The sequence below is a fragment of the Chaetodon auriga genome, chromosome 7, assembly GCF_051107435.1.
Source record: "Chaetodon auriga isolate fChaAug3 chromosome 7, fChaAug3.hap1, whole genome shotgun sequence".
Lineage (NCBI taxonomy): Eukaryota > Metazoa > Chordata > Actinopteri > Chaetodontiformes > Chaetodontidae > Chaetodon > Chaetodon auriga.
The window spans coordinates 12,751,207-12,775,833 of record NC_135080.1 but is presented as its reverse complement, the minus strand read 5'-3'; the positions used below and the strand labels follow the sequence as shown (position 1 = coordinate 12,775,833).

Below are 24,627 nucleotides of genomic sequence, written 5' to 3'. Positions count from 1 at the left end.
TGTGAGAAAGTGAAAATGTGAAATTGGCTTTTCACTGTACCTGGTTGAGGAGTTCCAGCAGGACCTACATCCTTTGCTGTAAAAGCAATAAAAACATGGCTCACAATGAAATATTAATTTAAAAAAAAAAGTCTCATCTAAGAAAATAAATTGTATTCTAAACCTTACCTGGTTTTCCAGGAACACCCGTTCCACCTGGTACCACAACGACAGAACCATCTGGAACACCACTGACACCTGTACCTGGAGTCGCTCCTGGCACAGCAAGTCCTACTCCAGTGACACCTGAAGTGAGAGGGACACATGATGGTTGAATATTGTTTCAAAATACCACATCTATAGGAACCATTGGTCTTGTTCAAAGTTAAGCATTGGGATGGATGAAGGCTCTATGCTTGTGGACCTGGAGAAGGCTTGTGATCATGGCCTCCAGGGTATCTTGTGGGGGCACTGTGGGAGTACAGGGTACCAGGGCCATTACAACAATCCGCTGGGCACATATGTGTCCAGACTGATTATTGGATGGATGTCATGCGATCTCAGTGGACATTGGATTCTGCCAGAGTTGTGCCTTGTTCAGTTAGTGGTTTTCATGGACAGAATCTCAAGGCGAAGCTAAAGTGTGGAGCACTGAGTCTCAGGACTGCATCTCTGCCTGTGCAGATGAAGTGGCTCTGGTTTTTTCAGACCATGACCTCCAGTGTGCACTGGGATGGTTTGTGACTCAGTATGAAGTGACAAGGATTAAGGTCAGCTCATACAAGTCTCGGGACAATACGGCTGGGGAACGGTGGATTGCTCTCTTCACGGTGTCATTGTCTGACTACATGATTATTATAGTTTCAAGGTTCTCCTTACCATATTTTGGTGGTTTCACACCGCCTGGATATCCTGCATAAAAACATACCCCATTAATATCACTGACGACTAAATTCTGAAACAAATAGTGACAATGGTTATCTAATCGTACTTCTGTCTTTTCATACAAATGCACATGCAGTACCTTGTGCCCCAACACCTCCAGTTCCTAACCCAGTTCCAGCTCCTCCTGCAACACCTGATAAAGGGAATGGAGCACGTTGGATAAATTGCACAATACCCTGAAACTGCGTTCTATCAATTAAAATTAATTGAAACACTAGAAAATGAGTATGAATGTGTAGTTTATACACCAATGAACAAAACTAATAAGCACGATTAGATAAAGTCAGTAAGAAAATAGATTTGTAATTATTGACAATTCAACAGTTCCTATTATACCGTATTTAGCAGCTTTTGCAGCAGCAGGGTACTGTCCAACTCCTAGTCCTCCACCAGGTACTCCTCCTGCTCCTGCTGTCCCTCCCAGTACTCCAGTTCCTAACCCAGCTCCAGCTCCTCCGGCAACACCTAATTTAGGAAAAATATCAAGTTAGACAAATTGTACAATGCTCTAAAACTGTGCGTCACCAATGGAAAAAGTTTAAACATTACAAAATGATTATGAATGTGTCATTTATACACCAATAAACCAAATCTAATAAGCAGAATAAGATAAAGTCAGGGACAAAATAGACCTGTAATTATTGAAAATTGAACAGATCCTGTTATACCATATTTAGCAGCTTTTGCAGCAGCAGGGTACTGTCCAACTCCTAGTCCTCCACCAGGTACTCCTCCTGCTCCTGCTGTCCCTCCAAATCCTCCAGTTCCTAACCCAGCTCCAGCTCCTCCTGCAACACCTAATTAAGGGAAAATAACATGTTGAATAAATTGTACAATCCCATACAACTGTGCCTTTCCAATTAAAATTAGCTTATATACTCAAAAATGATTACGAATGTGTAGTTTATACACCAAAAAATGAAATGTAATGAGTAGAATAAGATAAAGTGAGTGAGAAGATAGATTTGTAATTATTGAAAATTGAACAGATCCTGTTATACCGTATTTAGCAGCTTTTGCAGCAGCAGGGTACTGTCCAACTCCTAATCCTCCACCAGGTACTCCTCCTGCTCCTGCTGTCCCTCCCAGTACTCCAGTTCCTAACCCAGCTCCAGCTCCTCCTGCAACACCTAATTAATGACAAAGTAGCAGGCTGTATCATTAAAAGTAATTAAATCTAATAACAAATACAATAAGATAAAGCACGGGAGAAAATAGATTTGTAAGTATTGAAAAATACACAGCAAAGTCCGACATTTGTATTTGTGTGCTTATTCATTATACCATATTTAGCAGCTTTGGCAGCAGCAGGGAATTGTCTGCCTATTTGTCCTGGTAGTAGGCCAGGAACTCCTCCAACTCCTCCTGTCCCTCCCAGTCCTCCTGAAATGGTGCAGGTTGCATCATTATTTTACAGTTAATCAAATCTAATATAAGTAGGATGAGTTGCAGTAAATAGTGAAAACTGTACCCAACCAGCAGAATACATTTACACATGAGAAAATGTCTCTGAATGTGCAGAATTTTATGCTTATTTCTGCTGCTCCTGTAGGCTCCTCCCCAGTCATTTGGACTGGACCTGCACTGGGCCCATCTCCTACTGAAACTCCTTTCACAAAACACTAAATTTGCAAATGCACTAAAACCAGTGCTGCTAAACTTTATTTTTCTTCATTTCTCTACCAGAGTAGCATCTCATTAAAATATGATCTAAGGTTCAAAAAGAATAAAGATGAATGTCCAAATTTGACAATAGAAAAAATCAACATTAAAATATACTGGGAAAAAAACAAACAAAAAACATCTTACCAAACTTCGGGGGTTTGACTCCTGCACCAACTCCATAACCTGTCGGGAGACAACATAATATTTGTGACTGAAGATTAATCAGATCACATTGAGTTAATTAAAAGGAAGAAAAGAGCAGAAGCAATTTTACTGTGCATAACCTTTTAGTCTACACTGACATGTCATTTAACAACTTACCACCGTAGCCAACACCAGGAAGTATCTGTCCTGCTCCCCCTGGAACTCCGGCCCCTCCTAGGCCTGCTCCTGGGACTCCTGTAGTCGAACGAATAAAGAGCTAATCTTAGCAATCCAAATTAAATGTATTAATGCATTTAAGGCTCAAGTTCCCAAAATGGGTGATTGTAACATTGCCATGTATTTAATAAAATGTATGCAGAAAAATGGGTGTGCTGATCAGCAATATATCATCTGGCTATACCTTAAGACATGATATTCATCATACTGTATCGAATGATAAAGATCACAGTCTCACCATATTTAGGAGGTTTAGCACCAGCTGCCAATGCTGCAACATAACATACCCAGAAGACGTTTGATTAAAAATCGATCTTAGAAGTAATAAAATGAATTATTTAATTGCATTGTTCAAGCAGGTCAGAAGTCTCTGAGACAGGCTTACATCCATATCCTGGTAAAAATGGGACTCGTCCGGGAAGTCCTGCCCCACCACTTGGAACTACCCCTGCACCACCTGGACCTTCAAAGCGACATGAATCATGTAATCGTACACACTCACTTAAAACACCACATGACATACAGAGACTTTGTGACTTATTTTTCCATCATTTTCAATAGATTGATTCAATTCCAGCTACAGTACCATATTTGGCAGCTTTAGCAGCAGCAGAGTATCCTCCACCTCCCAGTCCTCCGGCTCCACCTAGTCCTGTGCCTCCCAGTCCTCCTGCTCCTCCAAGTCCTCCTGCCCCTTGAAAGACAAATTTATAAAGTTGGTGGTATGGTTAAATATACTACATCTGGACTGACCTAAAAACTTTTGAGATTTGATAATACGAATGTATAATTACCATATTTAGCAGCTTTGGCAGCAGCAGGGTATCCTCCTGTTCCACCCAGCCCTCCTAAGCCTCCTAGTCCTGTGCCTCCCAGTCCTCCTGTGCCTGCCAGTCCCCCTACTCCTGTGGAAAACAAGTTTAAGCAAGCAACTGAAATCACATTATGTCATCTGTTTAGAGTTCGAAATAATATCTACATGCTCATATAAATACTTTAATGCTAAGATAAACACTAAATATTTTTTCATTATTAAGGAAGAATAAAAAGTCTGAGGAAATATCAGAAATACTCAGCAGCTGGCAGGCTGAGCTCAGTAAGTCAGGAAATGAGACAAAGTAAACAAATTACACTGTAGCTCACAAGCCATTGGCAGACAATGACACTTGAGTAAAGCAAAAAATAACACTGTATCTGATTTTAATTGGAAAAAAAATATCATACCATATTTAGCAGCTTTGGCAGCAGCAGAATATCCTGCACCTCCTCCTAGTCCTCCATATCCTCCTACTCCTACTTGTCCCGCTGTTCCTACTTGTCCTCCAGTCCCTCCTAGTCCTTCAGTGCATACGGCAAAGGAAGGGCAAGACAAAACATAATTAAAACATCATTACTCAATAAGTAAGTATTTTGTACTTGTGAGGACATAAGTACAAATTTTAGAGCTCATAGTGCAACAAAATGTTAAGTCAAAGAAAGTGCATTCCATAATGTCATTTATACACCATACCAAGTTTAGCAGCTTTAGCTGCTGGTGAATATCCACCAAACGCTGGGAATCCTGGAACTCCTCCTGGCACTCCAAGTGGTGCCCCTCCTGGTAGTCCTCCAGGTACTCCTCCTGGTACCCCTCCAGGTACTCCTCCTGGTAACTTTCCTGGTACCCCTCCAGGTACTCCTCCAGGTACTCCTCCTGGTACCCCTCCAGGTACTCCTCCTGGTACCTTTCCTGGTACCCCTCCAGGTACTCCTCCAGGTACTCCTCCTGGTACCCCTCCGGGTACCCCTCCTGGTACCCCTCCGGGTACTCCTCCTGGTACACCCCCTGGTACTCCTCCTGGTACACCCCCTGGTACTCCTGTCCGGGAACACCAGTGCAACAAGCAGGTCAGTATAAATTGTGAGGTTCTTATTTGAGGTAAAATTAAGTGCTTAAGACTTTTCAGATACAACAGGATGAGATAATAGGTCATGTAGAAAACATGTGTGACAGTATGATTACATACATGAAAGTTATGATTACCATACATGAAAGTTCTCACCATATTTAGCAGCCTTGGCCCCAGCTCCATATCCTGCTGTAAAAGGACATAGAAAAACCAGAGAATGGCACATTCAGAAAGACAGAATGATTTTGGATAATAGTACTAATTTATTGAAAAATCAAAGTTTACAATGTACATTTAACTGGGCCTCACATGCCATTACAGCTATTTCAGGATCTAAGATTAGCAGATTTGTCTTTTTATTTTCCACCAAGCTAATAATTCTGCTTTCTGGTGTGGCATGAACTTTACAATCATTGCTGTAGACCTTTAGTTTAGTTTTTCATGTCTTTTGCTGGATGTCATACCTCCTGGAAACTGTCCTGGATACAGTCCACCAGTGCCCGCAACACCTCCAACACCACCGACACCTCCAACGCCTCCAACGCCACCAAGGCCACCAAGGCCACCAACACCACCAACACCACCAACGCCACCGTAACCTGGAGCAGAGAGCACAGACAATGGTAAATACAAATATGTTCTGTACTGATGTTATACAATTTCTATCATGTCTGTCTTGGTAATGAATGTGGTAGACTACCATATTTGGCAGCTTTTGCCTGAGCAGGTGAGATGCCCCCGGGCCCTACTCCTGCAGAAAGAAGAAAATACATCAGGCATTTGTATTTTCTACCTTTCTGCTCCATATCAATTAACAATACTTTCGCGAAAACACACACCAGTTCCAACAGGGTAACCAGGCTTTGATCCGGGGCCAGCTTGTCCTCCTGGAAGTCCAGTGCCACCAGTACCAAAACCGCCGTAACCTGAAACATTGTAACAGAACACATCATTATGCCTTGATAACAATTACACCAAATATACACAAAATTTATGTAAAAAAAAAAAAGGAATTTGTACCAAAAGGTAGTTTGCCACCTGCAGCTTTTGCTCCATAGCCACCTGAAAAGAAAAGAAACCCTGATGAAGATGGTGAGGCAGAATGATTCTGTCTACGCACACTTGATCATATGCAACAAAGCACTTAAACAACATCTCTAAAGAAATCAACTGGGGAATTTCTCATACTTCAAATACACCAAAACAGCTGTTCACAACTACATGTAACCACTGAGGAGGTTAGTGGGTCACATTAAAGTGAATATTTAAGTGAAGTAGTTCATTGTCACAGCAGAATTATGTCAGTATGTTTGTAAACAGCTGCTTTTTGTGCATGATGTAGTGTTTCATTTGAATCAGCCGTTGGATCCAGAAAGTTATTTATCAATTTGTTTCCTTAATCATGGACAGCATAGAAAAGACTATAGATAACGGTGAAACAGAATCATCAGGTTGCACTCATTCAGAAATAACCCATCAAAAAGCCATTTTTTGACAGTAATTCTCACATACTAATCTACTGTATACTAGATTCTTGAGATGTGTATGTGTATGTAAATAATCTAAGCCACATGTTACAGTAAAATATTTTTCATGTACCAGGAATCTTTGCAAAGCACGCAATGGAGGCGATGTTCTGCTTTTGGGGCCATCAAAAAGGTGACAAGCACAAAAAAACAAAGGGACATCTCAAAAGGACAACTCTCTCAAGAATCAACCAGTGACACACCCGCCGTTGGAAACCTCGGGGTGGTACTCACAGAAGTGCCCATTGGTTAGACTGCACGCTGGAGAAAAAAGAACTGTAACCTCGCCAAACTTCAAATTGTCGCAATGAACATATTTCATGTGAATAGATTCAGGTCACACCTTGCACTTTGGGTGATTTCAGAGGGTATCCATGGAAAACTCCTGGCTGCATCGGTCCACCAAACCCGCGGCCTCCTGTGACGAGGGAAATCGATTTAAATCCTGATGAGCTAATACCAATAATACCGAAAAAAATGCAAATATATTTGTTTGTAATACAGCAACTTTAACAAACAAAGTTACCTGGTCCTTGACCTGGTTGTCCTCCTCCTCCAACTGCATCAGAAAAATAACACAAGTCACATAATCTAATGATGTGTCTGTGTTCTACTGAAGATATCTTTGTATTATTATCTATTGAAGTATTATATAGTAGTATATAGCTGTGTTGCCCACGTTTTTATTTATAAAGTAAAGGCAATAAAAATGGTGTTAAACAATAAATTAACAGGTAAATGTCGATGAAAGACATTCAAAATCAGCCAACACTCATGAGCAATAAACTAAACCTTACTTGATTTGGGACTCAGGTCAGTACCAGTGGCCACCCCAGGCAGAACTCCACGTCCACCAAATCCTGAGGAAGCCATAAGCAACCAAAAACAAGACACATTAAATGTGTGTATAGTTTGTGAAAGCACTGACTATTCACATGGTGAAACACTTGACAGATAGTGCCTGAGATTAACCAATGAAAGGAGCAAACCTTTTCCTGGCACCAGTCCACCTTGATAAAGTCCAGGCACACCCACACCTGCCACAGTCAAAGACAGGATATTACTGCACTCACCACATTCACATTCAAAGTTATGGGAGGGATGTGGCATGAATGAGGAGCAACAATCCTGATGACGACACTGACTATGCCTGTCAATCATTATGACAAAACACTAATACAAAAAGAGCCAGACAGGATGCAGCAACAAATGGCTCCAAATCATTATTTTGCCAATAATTAGCATATTTAATCCAAAAACTTCCAGCTACACCAAACATCTGCAAAAACGCAATGGAAAACGAATTTGATGTGGTTCTCCTGCCAAGTGAGTCGCATCCTGTCTGCCTTGAGCGGTGTGAGTTTTTATTGTTGAGTCTACAAAACCTGGCACTTTGGCAGCTTTCTTTCCAGCAGCACCACCAGCACCTCCTGGAAGTCCTGTCTGAGGAATAACAGGTGCTGAAAAAAAGACCAAATGTTACTTGGCTCATCATACAGACTATGACAAATATACAGTGTGCAAAACATAAGAACATCTTTCTTGTGCGAATGCTGAGTCCAAACAACTGTAACTGCGATTCCTGCCTCCCAAGGACTGACAGCACTGTTAACCGCGGTCTTTAAAATTCGTAATTTATAACATTCAGACGAGAACTAGAGTTCAGAGCCCAAACTGGCTCTTTGTCAAAGAAACCCACTCCTCCACACCTGACGAAGCGCCCATTTGGGGTATGAAATGTTGTCCTTGTCCTAAAATAATAAATTAAACATTTTACAGGGAAGGTGAACAGTGTTGCAAAACCTTGGGAGGGAGAAACCACAGTATGTCAAACATAAAAAGCCTTAAACAAAATAAAGCATGAAAGAGTGGGCAGAACGATGTGTTGTGTCTGCGTCTTGCCTCCAGCGGGCACTGCAGCCCCAGTTCCTGTACCTCCTGGAACTCCTCCTGTCCCAAGCACAGTTCCTCCAGTCCCTGTTAGCGTGTGCACAGACATGAATATAAAATATAAGTTCATAATTTAAAGTTTGGGGTTATAGTCACATCTCATTCAAACTCATGAACACATTTGTGGACATGAGAGTGATGAAAACCTCGCAACACGAGTATTCTATAGTTGTATATCCAATGACCACTAGAGGGCCCCGTGATATTGAAAAGTAGTAATGAGCAGATGTGTGGCTTGTGCCAGACTTGACCTCTTCAGCGGGAAGCCAGATCCTTAGACTGCCCATCCATACTGAGAGCAGCTAATCTGGCCCTACTACTATGTCATCACCCCATGATCAAAAGCAATCTTTAATCTAATCGGGAGAGGCAGCCAGCATGCATGGCATTTGCCTTACCTCATCAAATGCCTCATTTCTTTGGCTATCCCCTCATGCAGGAAATGAGCTGTCAGTTTCACTTGTAAGGGAGCTCAGCATCAGGATAAAACACATTGGTTTATCTGTTTAAGCCTTTTTTTTTTTTTTTTTTTTTTTTTTTTTTACATTGTTTAATCTTAAATTCCCCATACCAGACAGACACTGCAGGACAGACATTGCGCACTGCTTGTAAGTATGTGGCCTCTGAGAATTGGTGAAGAAAAGTTTGGCAAGGCAAGCTTTTGTTTTATCTGTGCTCTTTCAGGGGAATTAATTGTTATTTTGAGTGTCAGGAAAAAGGCACAGGCTGATTCTTGGGACTGAGGTTTTGTCATTGCCAGCCAATACTTAAGAGCAGGCTCTTTGCCATGGTACAGCTCTAGCAGTGATTGGGCCCTCCTGAGTACATGCTTAATCAGCCTGCCTAATTTAAAGCCAATCGTGCACTAACACAGCACGGACTTTAAGGTCACGCCGGGCTCTGATGAAGTACAAACCATCCAAGGTTTGCAGGTACATGATAAAAATGTACCTGTGTTTGCCAAACGGTGTTTTTCACGCTGAGTTACCATTAATGTGAAACATCCATTTTGGCTTTCTCATAACATGCAAGCATGCAGATCTATCAGAGTTCTAAAAAACACTGTGTGAGTATTCAGCACAGTTCAGGTTTGTACAATAGTCTCTCATCAAGCCAAAAATCAGCTTACCTCCATGTGGTAGCAGAGGGCCTGCAGCACCTATGATTAGGACAACCAGAATTTCAGCAGTATTTGTAAATAAAAGAACAAATACAGAATAACCTTCAAGGAATCTTATCAAAAACATAAGGCTGCAGGGCAGGTGACAATGATATTGAAAGCAGTATTATTACCATTAATATGGATTATACCTATACTGATATCATGCAAACTTTCAAGTGCTGGAGTTTCACATATGGAAGAGATGATTTTTGTAAATGGCACACCATGACATTCCACCTCTGCAGGGTTGAAACTGAGGCTGGAAAGCCACATAAAATCACTGCAGCCATCGAAACAATACACTCAAAACAAGCAAATGGAACATGATCAGTGTCTCATTCCAACAACCAATATTCTATAATCATGTTTGATGACCCCCAGTTTCCACCATAGTCACTGAGCCAGTTTTTGACTCATTTTTTGAAGGAATGCTTGCTTAAAAATGGAGGAAAAAGTGCTTCGCTGCCTGTGATGTTTCACTTGTCATTGTCATGGCAAATGGAAGCACAAACAAAAAGTGGCAGGATTCAAACCTACAGTCAGCAGGCGATGCACACACTGAACTCACATTGTGCAACAAAGTGTAAATACACTCCAAGCAGCAAAGTCAACATATCTGTGCAGACATCTTCTGCCATCTGTACCTCTTTTGGCAGCCTTTTGTCCAGCTCCTGGGAAAAAGCCTCCAGCACCTCCACCATAACCAACTAAATAAAATGAAGAGGCATAAGTGAGGGAGTGTGCCGGTTTATAGTGCAGCGTAAAGTGTCAAACACACATTTCAAATACATCTCAGGACTTTGGTGTGAAACCTTATGAGAGGTTGAAAATGCAACTAAATGCGACACTCATGCACACACCACCAATTTTAGTTTCAGTTCCACGCTTCAAGCACTCACCTCCTCCCACTCCCAGGCCACCACCTCCAAGGCCACCAACTCCTAGACTGCCATAACCTGGAAAGAAAATGATAGGCAGGCCGGTAGAGCAGAGAGAAATACATAAAGTGAGAATTACTACACTGCAAACTGTAGACAGGCCAAAGGAGGGTCAAAGAAAAGAAACTGTTTTCATCACTGTGGCTGTGAGTTATTAGTGATTTATTCGGCATAATTGCCCTTCAATAAAAACAACCCATCACTCAATCTTTCATCAAAACATTTTCCATGACCTGTAAGTACGAAATACTGTACATTTCTTGAGGACGCACATGAAATATGACTCAATATCATGTGTGCTTCATTAAGTTTGATTGAAAACACTCACATTTATGTTTCTAGAGCCAAGGACTGCACCTTGGGTTTGAGTTGACCTCCACTGACTAAGAAACATGATAGACATCAAAAATGGTTAACCTCCTGGTTATGCTGTACTCTCAACACTGGAGGGAGCAGTCTCCTCTTTCTGAGACAAAAAGCCAGAAACTAATCTACGGGCGGCAAAAGAGTTTGGCTTTGACTTGACGCATGAATAAAGTCATATCCCAGCTTGAGTTTCTGCTTGCTGACAAGAACAAAAAACGTCAGAAGATGATATGGGAATGGAAAAAGTGTGGAAAGAGGGAAAGGCCATGGAATAAAATGCTCACCACCTGCACATGGACTGAAAGGGACTGGAATATCCTTAAAAGTAGGAACCCAAATGGGAAAGTGGAGCCCACCGTACAGTCAATCAATTGAGAGAATATTAAAATAAATCCCTTTTTAAATCTTGAAACATGCATATCTACAGGTGCCAATAGAAGAACTAAACTTGGAAAATACTCTTAACTGAAGGGTTGCTTTGATTTAATGGATGATATGAACTAAAAAAGCGAATAAGCAGTGGAAACCAACTGCAACCTTGCTGTAAGCGTGTCGGTCAATTGTCTGAATCAAAACAAAAAAGGTACTTTAATATTCATCAGGAAAACTCTGCCTAACATGCCAAACCTTTGATTTGCCAGACACTCCAAAAAATAAAATACTCTACAATTCAAGTGTAATCAATGTATATTAAGTATGGGGGAAAAAGTGAAGGCAGATATTATTCAACTCTAGATCACTGCCAAAGTGATATATTCCTGTTTTCTAAGGCAAACATACGAGACTCCAGGTTTTAGAAAATGTGGGGCACATCATTCTCAGAGCTGCACTAAATAAGCTGTGAGCCGAACAAGCTCCCCAATCAGAAACAAACATGCTGGAGTAATGACTTTATGAAACAAGAAGACATTTGAATACTGCCAACAGGCTCGTCCACCACGGAACTTGTTTTCATCAATACTCGTGAGCCAAAAAGTCTGAGGGGCGAGCAGCTAAGCATGGGAAACAAGCTGGATGAGTGAGAGAGCGAGAGAGACAGAGACAGATCAGACTGGGGGGTGAGTGGAATGGAGTGCAGCAATCTGCAGGGTGCAGGTAATGATACCGACGAGGAGGAGGAGGGATGTGCTGGGAGACGCACAGATAGATGGAAGTGTGGAGTTTCATGACCTAGTCAAAACAAATGCGGGCACTGGCTTTGCCAAGGGCTTGGCAAACAGAGAGAGCATGCAATGCAGCCCAGACGCTAAGCTATGCGCCCTTGCAATAATCCATCTCCTTCAAAGCTTTCAGCTCAATTCGCCTCGATTGCTCAACCGTCCCCGGACACACCTCGAAGTAATAACAACAGCAATCAATTCTTATATAAATCAGGCTAATCTAGGGCTTTCCCTTTTCCAGCGCAGTTCTGACACAAGGTCTGTCTTATTTGTCTCACTTTAATCAGTGAGCTCCACATACCATAAAAGTGTTTTGGAATTGACAAGAAACTGACGAAAAAACACGACAGTTACAAGATGTACTGAACGCTGCTGATGCCTACAACCCTTAAAATTACTAAATCAACTGAAATGTTCCTTTAAATCTGTACTGTCTGGCCTCACGCCCAGATCACAGAATGTCTCATTGGCCAGTCTGACGTGTATGTGTCTTTCAGTGTGAGTGTTGGAAATACACAGCACAGTCTGCGCAACAAAGAGCTTAATGCGTGTCACTGAAGGAGAAACATACAGAGTGAAGACAGCCAGTACTGTGGAGACCTTTAGCTTATTCATTCATCATCTGGCCCTCCTGCGCTCACATGTGCATGACCCAACCTGGCTCTGGCAGTCGCGCTCAGGGTCGACCAGCACCTGCCACGTTGAGCTAAACTCTCTGATTTGAGATCAGGAGACAAGATGCAGACATGCAGAAGTCAGCCTGAGAGGTAGCGTGTCTGTGTATGTGTGACCATGAGTGCAGACCTTGGGCAGACATAAGGTTTAGACAAGGAAAAAAAGGAAAAGAAACTTTATCTTATGTAGTTCTGACATCACCATACAGTGGGAAAATAAAAGGCTCTCAAGATAAAAAATACTACCCTGGGGGTTGTGTATTTTCAGGGTCAAAGTGAGAGAATGTGAACAGAATCTTGACCTTTGTCAGTTTACCATTCATCCACTGATTGTGTATTTGGGAGGTGGCAGCTCGAGTATTTGTACAAAAGCTCTCTGTTTAGCCGGATTTGTGCCATTTTGTCAGCTCAAACAAGTGTGCTTTTGTTGGACTACTATTATTACAGCACATTAGCTCACACAAATAGACCTGTCTTAGCTCAGACATTATTGGAAGTCTACACTGATGTTGTTTGTTGTCATGAACCACACACATGGAAAGTCTGCACCATAACCGTGATATCAAATCATCACTTTTCTTTGGTGCTGCTCCCAGTATTTAGCTGATTGCTGACAAGCTGAAGGATTTCTGTACGCTAATGTAGCAGCTAATGTTCTTGGTGAGACTCTCGAGGCACAACAGGAAGCCCGAGAGACCACTTGAAACCCCAACTGCCTTTGGACCTTGGACAAAGAAACCCTACAAAAGGTCAATACTCTTAATACAAGATGGAAGGGACCGAAACCCAATACTACACAGGAGGGAGAACTGGAGGCCAAGGAAATTGGAAGGTAAGTGATGCAGCACTGTAATGCATCATAGTTTCCTCCACTTAGATTTGTAAAAAAAAAAAAAAAAAAGTGTCAGAAACATAGTTTACTAGCCAGTTTCCATTCAGAAAAGACCACTGGCTTTCACAGCTGTGCAGTGACAAGTGCACAAGCAGGTTGTTGAGGTGAAATTTTGGATGGTGTGGCAGAGAGGAATTGAGCATCGCTCAACAGCAGTGATTCATTTGTGGTGGCCGCTATGAGAATGATCTCAGTGAAAGTACACAAGTAAACGCAAGTCTAGACCTCCTCTGACAAAGAAGCAGTCTTTTTTTTTTTTTCAGAGGAATGACACTGTGACGAGCGACAGGCTGCCATATTCGTTGCTTCCTGCTGTGCCATGCCATGTGCATTGGTACTTAAATTGAAGACTGACACTGGAATAAAACTGGCCAGACAGCATGGCCAGTTCTTTCAGTCACCAGTCATGTTCTCAAACTCCAGTCCAGTTCAGTACAAGTGATGGATAAGAGCCAGTGTGAACAGAAATATCTGGTTTCAATCTCAAAACTGCAATGTCTTGCTCATGCTCCATTGGGGTTAGGTAAGGTAATCCTCTGTTTCAGAACCAGAGGAATACAAGAAACATTAATCAAAACATTGTCTCTTTGTCTGAATCTTGTTCTCCCTATTTCTCCATCCTTTCCTCTCACTCTTTCCTCTCCAAAAGGTGTCTGAGGGGCTGCGTCGACCAGACATGAGGTGTTAATAGCAGCAACGGAGGAAGCCAAACGTGAGAAGTCAAAGATGGATTTGCTTGCTCCTTTCCATCTTCTCCTTTTTCCTCCCCCTCTCCCCTGCTCTCTGCTTTGTGAACCAGCTGGGCCTGGTGAAGGGTTTAATTTAAGAGCGCAAAGAATTCCATGGCAAAGATCCACCGTAACTGACGGCAGACGCACAGAAAGCAGACTTCGGAACTGGAGCTCTGGAATGTCCAGGAAATTTTTGGGACTTGTTTCTCACCATATTCTTTGTTTTAGCTCATATCTAATCAGGCAAGCGGTCTAAGAACAAATGTTTGTTTACTGAAAATCTAGGGGACAAGATTACAACTCCAGCGTCTGTGCAAAAATAATGGTGGGATCACAGAAGAATGATAGATTGTTAGTCTTGTGTTCAGCTAAACAGTGGATTTGCTCTACAAACCATCACATACCATCAAACCACAAACATAGAAAAAAGTAAAGGGTAGTTGGAAGAGGCATGCTATGGCAGTGCTAATGCTATAATTTTCTGTGATTTGATGGAAAATCTTCATGATAACTTAATCTTCAAAGTCTTTCTGGAGGTCCCCGGAGAATCAGCTTTTTACTGTGATTGACAGGCAGATTCTGTTCTTCGGCTGTGGTCCCATATAAATTTTCACTTTGAAAGCTAAGCCTATCATTATGTCCTTCATTGTCATGACACCAGATTTTTATCAGTATCAAATTATCACACTGTTCCACTTCCAAGTTGGTGGATAGATTGCATTCCTAGGAGGTGATGCAGGACAAGCTGGAAGAAAACAGAATGATGCAAGGTGCTGTCCTGATTCCAGATCGCGTGAGACAAGTGGACACACTGAAGCTCCCCGTGCTTCCTCTCCCCCTCCCTCTCCTGTGACCTCCCCTGCTCCTTGTCACTTCCAGGTTCTTTGTGCTGTCAGTCACGGGTACCAAGCTGTGAGAAGCAGGGCTAGTCACACGTTGGACTAATTAAGCATTCACTCAGTCACACCACTACATGCAAGCACTCTCCCTCTCTGGCTGGTGTGAGCCAGCCAACTTTGGCGGCAAGCCTTTTATTGTTTTCGCTTTCCTTTTCCATGGAGTCATTGACACTATCAAAGAGAGGTCCCAAAGCCTCCCTCTTTGCCAGATGACCCCAAGTGCACAACTGCCAGAGCTCCTACAGACAAAAGGGAAGGGATCTAAGGTTGCCTCATTCCCAAACATATTTGCTTGTGGGGCTGAGTCCAGGTCAAAATCAGTGTCATAAAACTGGACCTCCAAGCTGCCACATGACTGTAGTTAGTCACTGTTGGTATGGGTGGTCATTTTTTATTTTTATAGGGGACATTTGCATCATAGTGAAAGAGTTCTGCACTCTGTTTCGTTCTGTGGTGAGCACTTACACTGATGAAGCAACTCTGGCATACTTTGGAGGGTCTCACCAACCCACGCACTTGGCCATCAGAACACACACATCATCTCTAAGGCGTTGAGCAATTCTTAAAAATGGTTCCAAATTAACTGTAACTGTAAAAGTCACCATTACACGTTAGGTGGATTACACGCGCAGCCACAACCAGGCTGCCTTCCCAGTGACGTCTGTGGCTGTCTGACCACACCAGCCTGAGTCCTTGTGAGTCTCTCACCTCCACAAAGACAAGCCTTATTTCAAACACATCTGTGAAAAGACCATTACTGATGTCCCTTAACTCAAACTGTGCTAATTTGCACACCCTGCGTTACACCATATCCACTGAAATTATGATGTCACTGTTTATGCTACAGGTCATACGGAGCAGAACACGCTATGCTATAAGCTTTCAAGTCAACCAAACACTTCTCCCTTTGCCCTGTTTCAGTGAGAGCCCCAAGCGTCTGCTATTCTACTTTTTTATCCACTTTTAAAGGAATGTCACAGTTGCTCTGCCAACACTGAGCCCTTGAATATGTCTTAAGAGTATCCCTAACCCACTGCTCATACCTTTGCCGATTTTAGCTTGGCACACACACTCACAGCATGTACTGTACAGGCATGCAGACAAGACAGAAACACACTGTAAGCATTTGAGCATACAGTGGTGCGCAGAGTACATGTGCACATTTTGAAAAAAACGCTGATTTCTGCTAAGTATGCTCCATGTCTAGAATTCAATTGTGCAAATTATCCATAGGGTGAGAAAAGCAGTTAACAAACACAGCCTGTGGCCATGGTATGTAAAGTTGGCCAAGTGTGATTGCTCTCGCAGATGGTCCACATATGCATCTAACTTCCATTCCCCTGAATACTTTTCTGACAACTCAGGGTTGAGAAGAGAGACTTGTGTTCGACAGGTCGTCTCGACGCAAAATATGCACTTTGAAACACTGATGTTAGATTCATTGAGTCGGCCTCAAAGGCATTTTCTAAGTTCCTCTGTTATTACAAAGGCTATGCTCATTGTGCAGCCATCTGAAGCATTTTACCATGACAAACACATGGGATGCTGTACAAAGGAAAACATGAGGGAGAGATAAATTGCTTCGCTGACAGTGGAAAATCTGTTTACCAAATTGTACATTACATGTATGAAGTGGTATTATTACATGGACTAACATATAAGGTCTAAAGGGCCAAGGCTGAAGTGATTTAAAAACCATTCATCTTCACAAGTCATTTAGTCCAGTCCTGGATCTAGATGAGTACTGAGAACACAGAAATACAAAACATTGCACTGAGGTCAGATAATTTCAGTTCAAAAATGACTAACACATTAACACAAAAATAAATTACTTACTCCAGACACTTTCTGCAGTGAATATTTAAAAGCACTGCTCAAAACAGATGCATTTCATTTATCACATTCTGCCTCTGTCCCACTTGTCAGCCACATTCCCATTTAGTTGCCATTCCCCTCCTGACTGGTGAACATGTCTGAGACATGTTCACCAGTCTTCCTCATTCACCTGCTCACCGTTCTCACTTCCCCCATCAGTCACTCACTACATATATGAGGCCAGATCCTTTGTTCCTTTGCCAGTTTATCCTAGTTGCCAAGTGCCTTGTACTTTGGTATTCGAGCAACCTGAACCGACTCTGCTCCTTTACCTTTACCTGGACTTGGACTTGAATTTACCTGCCTTTCATCTTGTGCTCCAGTGTCTCTACCTGCCAACCTATCAACACCAGCCCGTGAGCTCATTTATATACAACAAATCATGGAATTGCACCAGTCTGCCTGTTTGGGTCCTTTCCCTGCTGCCTACACTACCAGCCATGACAACATCACACTCTGTGTTGGGCTCTGGATGAATCAGCCTTGCCATACCATGTATGTAAATACACTACGTGACCTTCTACCCCTTGCATTGCACATTTTGATCAGCTACAGCTACACTCTCCCAGTGTGAACCACATACAACTATTATCAACTTGCAAAACGAAATACCATCTGTAAAAGGAACTCTCAGCTCCTCCTGTAACTCAGAAAACATGGCATTGCTTACTACAAATCCAGAAAACAGGCCCTCAGATCTAATAGATTTCAGTCCACTTCTACTAATGACTGCAACACAGTCCTTCAACCGGTAATCCGTCTTGATGGACTCTTAGGGAAATAAGAGCAAGAAACTTCTCCATCACTACATAAACAACACTTAGGCTATGCTGCCAGATGGACGGGGATTGTGGTCCATGCTCCAGATCTGCTGGAAAACAAGCACAGGAGAGGTTGTGAGAGTATACCAAGGGATGGCTCATCAACTAACATGGTGTACATGGACAAAAATCACATTGGTGGTAACATGCTCTCTAGAGAACAGCCATGCAAACAAGACACAGCAGGCTGGTGAAAGGCTGAGGAGCTGTAATAGTCGTTGAATCAGTTCAATGTGGGGGGAAAATACCACAGTTAGAAACAGTAATGTGTGGCATGCATGACTGATTAGACACCAGTAAAAACTAATAAAGCCACATCTTATCTTGCTTTACGCCAATATCATTTTAATTGTTAAGATGAATTCATGAGATTACTGAAGAGGTTAACATCTGGTGACATCATCCAAGATAAATTGTTTGGGAAGCAATAGGCATTTCCAATGTTAACAAACAAGCTGTGTTGGCTGTGTGTATACTGGATGGGCTGAGTCAAGTGTGGGGGTGTTGTGGCTCTGATATTAAAAAGTCTCCTCTGCAGGCAGATCAGGTTCCAAGATATTGAAAGCTTGACGCTGATAATCGACACAGAACAAGTTGAGGGGAGGTGGAGGAAAGTTAAGTGGTTGAGAACAGAGGAAAATGCCATCTTTCATACAGTTCTTCTGTCTGAATAAGCTGCACTTCATTTATGGTGTGTGTCTGTGTGTATCTGTGTGCTGAAAGAAATACTGTATGCCCCCAAACCAATGTCAGGATACATATTCAATATTTATGTATCCGTGTGCATGTGCTCACACTTCTGATTACACGCATATGAAGACCATAAACATATTTACATACACTCTCAGTCATGCACATTCACACGCAGATGCTTCCAGTCTTGGACAGCTCAGAGGACAGGTCTAAGCTCCAGTAATGAAAAGCATGTGTGCTCCAGGAGACTAAACCTCCTCCAAACTCATCTTCTTTTGGCTAAACACTTTCATCCTCACCTCAATCTATCAGTCTCCTTTCTTTCGGCAAGCTCTTTAAGGATGTGTGTTGACCGAATGAATGTGTGTACAATGTGTGTGTGTTTGTGAGTGGTGGCGTACGCGGATGACACATACAGTATACGATATGTTCTTAAGAGTTATTGGTCCTTTCCGTTCTCCTTGCTTCACCCTGTCTCTTCTCTGTCCTCCCCATATCCAATCTGTCTTTCCATTTCTCTGCCTTTCCTCACTCTTCCTGTTGTGAAGCAGACAAGCACATTTTGTGCCTCTGCAAACAATGACCCCGATCTGAACCAGAGGCTTTGAAAATGAACCAAAGAAATCAGGTACGTTGATAGTCCGTGCGTTTTAAATCGCAGAGACATGCACGAGACATTCAAAATGATGAAGTTTGTTCTTTAAAATGAGTGGATGGGTGGTGAAATGAGAGTTTTCGTGGTACTGTACATGAGCAAGAGCCTGATGCACCAGATGGTTTGTTACACAGAACCATCTGGGAAGACGTCCTTGGAAACTGTTTGGAAAAGGGTGGGCACTTTCAAAAAAAAAAAAAAAAAAAAATACTTGGCAGGTGATTGGATGAACCATCTGTCTATCACGGATAATTCAAACCAATCAGATCAACGAACCACATGTTGTAGTAAGACTTTTGCTGAAGCAAGCCGTGAGAAGAACGAAAACATCTTCTCCACCAAAAAACGCCGTCAGTGCTGTTCTTTCCTCTGCTTTCAATGAAGAAATACTCTCCAGTTCTGATATAACTGATGCTATAGCAGCATCTACGCTAACCTCTCTGGGAGCTGCCATTGTTGTTTCCAAAATGACTGTGGTTTAACCACAAACGCATAAATTGAAGCCTGGCAAGATGAATTCTTGGCTCCCATGATTTCATGTGATCTCACAAAATCCAGCTGCCTTGCATAGTAACATGAGGAACATTTCTAGCAACAGCCTTAAAGTGAGTACTAGTTTCAAAATAGTGAAGTGGTGGTTGCAGGCTCTGAAAACTCAAAACCTCCTGCGTGTTTTCTGCAGTCAGAATCTGCAACTCCACTTGCGGTGGCATGTCGCTGCACTGACCAATGTAATCCATCACTTTAAATTATACTGTATGTGTGTTGCAGTTTTTCCAGGCGTGATGTTATCTTGAACTGAACTGTTGGGCTATTTTCACAATTTCCCCATTACTTCACATTGTTACATTTATTCTGTGGCAGTGAAGAGCCAAAATAAAGGTGAGATAGTTTGAGATAAAAAGTGAGGGTTATACACACTCAGTGCTGCTGATGTGAACTCGAGGCAAATCCCAGAAGACCCACCACCAGCCAGCCTTCAATTTCTTTTAGTCATTACTATTTTCTTTCACACACTTTACGTGCCTCTCATTCATAGCAGGGATGGACAAAATACACACACAATGGTGACTGCAGTATTTCATCCATCGTCTACATGATATCTATAATCTAGGCTGTGCAATGCTTAATTAAACTGCTTACAGATTCTAACTGATCACGCAGATTTTCAGTGCTTGATGTGGTCTTGTGTGACATGCTATTGTTTTTCAGACAGTGAGAGAGAGGTGGGACGGCATGTTATCTGTCTTCCTATCGTCTTCAATTTGGAGAGTCGACTGGCAAGGTAAACAAGGACACGTACTGTAGATATCTCACCCACACACATCCTTTCCCAACCTAAAACAGACTATTGTAATGGTATAATAAAATTATAAAAACAGCAAAAACAGTAACCTCTATGTTTCTTGTTAACTGCCTTCACACTGCCTGAAAGTGACAAGAGGCTAGCCTATGAAAGCCAAGTTTTGGCAATCACACATGAGGATTGAATCCACCTTTGCCTGGGGGAACACAGGAAAGGAGATGGTGTCCAACAGCTGTTCATAAAGAGAAAGTTCCTCTTTCCAGCTTTCAGTGTTGTCAAAGCTGGACGCTGACAGGCTTCACAATTAGTGTAACATTTACAAGGTCTTGCATGAGCTACGCTGCAATTCACTGCAGTCACGCTACTCACATAGCCAGCTGCTGTTCTCCATTACTGGCCAGGCAAGGTGCATATCTGTGGAATGCAATGTCACCGCTTTGCTTCCACACAGGAATGAACGGCAGCTCTCCTGATGAGTGTGTGTGAGTATGCATCAAAGAGTAGTTTACCTGTGTTTGCATTTGTATCTCTTTGGAAACAGAATCCTGCTTTATATATTGGAGGTTAATAAAAAAGGGTCAACAATTTTTCATATGCTGGTAGCACACAAGCCAAACACTGTCGAACTGATGCAGATGGATTCAACCTACCATTGTGAGAGGCTCACCTGCTAGTGAACTTAAGATGTACATTTGTGTAATTAGGGAAAATTCATACTTGTCAGGTATATATAAAGTTGTCATATCCAAATCTGGACAGTTTCAGACAATATTCTTCTGATGGAATGGAAATTGCTGATATGAAAAAATCCACATTTAGAGATTATTGAACACAATTATGACCATGAAGCGGAACATATTACAGCCCCTTAGTGAATTAAGTCTCTCCTCTCATTTAAAAGTAACCTTAGCTGACCCTTAGCTGTTCTCTATGTGTTTTCCATACACCAGAGATTAGTATGGAGTGTAGGAGGGAATACTCAGACCCAAAGGAGCTGCTTTTAACATCGTTTGCCTTCCGTTTTCTCACTAATGGAATTTCTGCAGTGTATGCCTGGTGAGGGAGGGGAGAACTCATGCATACAAAAGCCAGAGCCATACTTCCCAAGTAAGGCTCTGCTGATCCCAGCCAAAATCAACTTCCACCAAATACTTGATATTAGGTCATTTTCACAGAATGGCTCTCCTGCAACTCTTGTTGGAGGGTGGGGTTGTGGCACTCCAGAGGGACCCTTCTGTAACTTGCTCCATGTGTTATCAGGACTATAAGATGATTGCTTGGTTCCTTATCTTTCTAAACACATAGAGGTAGGCCGAGATTGTATCGGCAATGCTTACAGAAATTAAACGATAGCTAAACATTGCTGAAGCACCAGTGCAGCTCAGACTGTAATACGGCAAAGGAAAATATTTACTGTACTGTATCAGAGAGAAGGGCCGTGGTAAATTTCAACATGGAGGTTTCCAGATATTGTAAGGGTCTAACATTACAATAACATTAATCAGTGCTCTGGCACCATTGTTTGGCAGGCGTTGATGGCCGTCTGCACTCTGCCAATCATCACTCCCCAATACAGCTGAGGTGTAGGAGTGGAGGAATCTCTGTATGGACCCACCCAGTCAGGACGCCCCGAACAGCTGCCAAGCCAGTGTAAACCAACCCCGACGAAAACACAGGGTGATAAGAAAACCTTGGTGACAACCAATCAAAAGACTGTTTCTCTTTAGTGATTGCCCTGCGTCTGTGCAGGTCTCCCTGTTCTGTGGGTGTGTGAACTTAATGCCGTCTATACATTAAGCTACCCCATCCACCCCATACCAATACATTCTATTTCCTTCCTTTCAAGGTGCAAATGTTCCAAGTTTTAAAGAAACAGAATCTGTATTCTACACATTACTTTAATATAGTATGTACATACAACATAAAACCTGCGTATTCTATTACTTTAGACACTTGACACAAAATACAATAACATATGTGAATAAATGTTCCAACTGACCTGGTTTAAGGGCCTTTCCACCTTGTGCTGTTGGGTTAAAACAAGAAAAAAAAATAAGCATTTTCAATAATGATTTACTGGACAACCATTTTAATTTGGTCTTTCATGAAGTCAAGATTCGAGATGTCACTTCATGAGACCTATTCATGTGTTACAGGTACCATTTCAAACATTGGGAGGTGAACTGCTGCAGTTCGATTTTTTGTCAAATGTGTGTCTCTTTATTGAGGAAGGATTCGCGCCTGTTCTCAATTACTGATTGAAAAAAAAAAAAAAAGATGTTGGAAAAAAAAAGGCCTTTTCATACCTCCTCCCAGTCCTCCAATGCCAGCAGGACCAACTCCTCCTGGCACCAAACCACCTGGGCCCACTCCACGACCTCCACCTCCATAACCTCCTACTGTCAGGGTCAAACAGAGACAGGTGAGACTGTGGTCACTACTGTCATTCATGTTGTAAACCTTTATCATCTGCTAACAATGTTCATGTCATGTCGTCACGTCATTATGATCATTATTTAGGGTTGGAATTGTTAAGATCATGACAATCATCATCATTGACTACTGAGTTTGTATGAGAGAAATGTGTAACAGGCCTCAAATTTCCAAACCTCAAAATGTCTTCCAATAAACCAGCTTGACAAAAGTAGCTGGCCCTGAACGCAATGTTTATTGCCACAGCAATAACCCTAGGATTTAATTATTCTCAGCATGTGGTGGTGTGACAAGGAAGTCTCACCATGTGTTTCCTTCAGATCTGACCAAACCAGAGCTGAGCTGAGAGCAAATTTATCTTTATTACAGCAATCTGTTTCTCCTTGTTTTTGTTAACATAAATGTTACACTGTTACTCAGACACAACCTACAAACACGCGACGAACTTTCAACTCAGCATCTCGTTTCAAAGGTCAAATCAGTTCTTCCTTCAGTCATGGCTTTAGTACTCATAGCTAACAAAAAAGGTGGACAGGGTCAAACTTGTTCAACAAACGGCAGCTGATACCTCGCCAGGACACTGCCTACGGTTGGGGAACTGCTGCTAAGGTGGACTGTGTATGCAGAGCCGAGAGTATCTGCTACGGATGTGTGAAATGACAGACACAACATGGAATATCTGTGGCTATGCAATAAGCCCAATGGAGGCAATGTTGTTTCAACTTATCATTATTAAAGCAAACATTTCACATGAGAACCTCTGCAGCTAGTTCTGATTTCCAAATATTTTACACAATATAATTTACTACATAAAAACAGTTTCACATATCCGAATCACTGAAACAGTAGTGCATGCACCAGTTTACGATGAAGATGAGGCAATTCTTAAAAGTGCACTCTATATATGGGGAAAAAATCATAAATCAAATATCTCTCCTACTTACCTGCAGCTTTAGCTGGTTTATAGCCCGCAGGGACTCCTCCACCAGCCCCTTGTAAAACAACAATCATACAGAGTATTGAGTTATGGTATTCCTACCTGTAGTGGTGTATGAATGGACATGTTTTTGGCTCAGCAATTCTTCATGACAGCAGCTGACATTTGTTTTACTTTCTCTAAGGACAGCAGAAATGCACACGACATTTCATAGATGCACGCATTTAAGTTTTTATATCATGATGGAGCAGCAGTCCGCACAAAAATGTTTAATATTAAGTGTGACCATACAGTAAATAAAAGTAGTGACATATGTTGCCCACCATGCATGTACACACGTATGTATTTGTGCTTAATTATTTATAATTCTCACAGGATACTGTCTCATCCTCCTATATTTGTGGTTGTTGTGAGACTGCGACGTTGACAGTGCAGCATAATTACACCACAACTGAGTTACAACAAAATGCAGTTTGCCTACAAATATAAGGAACTTCATGTATAACATTTTTCATTTACTGTTTATTATATTTATGTTTATCAGGACAGTGTTCTAATGTGGGATGAATTATGCTAATAACACTTCCAATCTGAATAAAGGAAGCAATATGTATCAAATCATTATGTACAACATGCAGGGAGCCGTCACAGTAATAATAATAATGATGTGACAATAATCAGTTCAAGAGAGTTGTCATCTCATTGCCGTGAACATCAGGCTTTAATGTGACACAGTATCACATGAGGGAA

General features: G+C 41.9%; 1 protein-coding gene across 7 annotated transcripts in view; it reads right to left on the bottom strand.

The window, feature by feature from the left end:
* The window catches only part of elna (elastin a), a 36,061-nt gene that overhangs the window by 880 nt on the left and 10,554 nt on the right, over positions 1-24,627 (bottom strand). The window contains exons 3-35 of one of the 7 annotated variants that reach the window (XM_076734384.1): positions 23,885-23,932; positions 22,814-22,906; positions 22,507-22,533; positions 10,397-10,453; positions 10,142-10,204; positions 9,465-9,494; positions 8,288-8,362; positions 7,771-7,845; positions 7,375-7,422; positions 7,183-7,245; positions 6,912-6,944; positions 6,729-6,803; positions 5,880-5,921; positions 5,699-5,785; positions 5,560-5,610; positions 5,324-5,458; positions 5,013-5,048; positions 4,481-4,804; positions 4,195-4,308; positions 3,765-3,875; positions 3,557-3,664; positions 3,356-3,433; positions 3,209-3,241; positions 2,911-2,988; positions 2,734-2,772; positions 2,209-2,307; positions 1,926-2,054; positions 1,593-1,721; positions 1,261-1,389; positions 1,004-1,057; positions 859-891; positions 169-285; positions 41-76 (exon numbers count right to left, since the gene is read on the bottom strand). In XM_076734384.1, coding sequence (XP_076590499.1) covers positions 41-76; positions 169-285; positions 859-891; positions 1,004-1,057; positions 1,261-1,389; positions 1,593-1,721; positions 1,926-2,054; positions 2,209-2,307; positions 2,734-2,772; positions 2,911-2,988; positions 3,209-3,241; positions 3,356-3,433; positions 3,557-3,664; positions 3,765-3,875; positions 4,195-4,308; positions 4,481-4,804; positions 5,013-5,048; positions 5,324-5,458; positions 5,560-5,610; positions 5,699-5,785; positions 5,880-5,921; positions 6,729-6,803; positions 6,912-6,944; positions 7,183-7,245; positions 7,375-7,422; positions 7,771-7,845; positions 8,288-8,362; positions 9,465-9,494; positions 10,142-10,204; positions 10,397-10,453; positions 22,507-22,533; positions 22,814-22,906; positions 23,885-23,932 — 2,649 coding nt within the window. Of the gene's footprint in view, positions 1-40; positions 77-168; positions 286-858; positions 892-1,003; positions 1,058-1,260; positions 1,390-1,592; positions 1,722-1,925; positions 2,055-2,208; positions 2,308-2,733; positions 2,773-2,910; positions 2,989-3,208; positions 3,242-3,355; positions 3,434-3,556; positions 3,665-3,764; positions 3,876-4,194; positions 4,309-4,480; positions 4,829-5,012; positions 5,049-5,323; positions 5,459-5,559; positions 5,611-5,698; positions 5,786-5,879; positions 5,922-6,728; positions 6,804-6,911; positions 6,945-7,182; positions 7,246-7,374; positions 7,423-7,770; positions 7,846-8,287; positions 8,363-9,464; positions 9,495-10,141; positions 10,205-10,396; positions 10,454-22,506; positions 22,534-22,813; positions 22,907-23,884; positions 23,933-24,627 lie in introns of all 7 variants that reach the window. The other 6 variants (XM_076734383.1, XM_076734385.1, XM_076734382.1 and 3 more) reach the window with 6 other exon arrangements.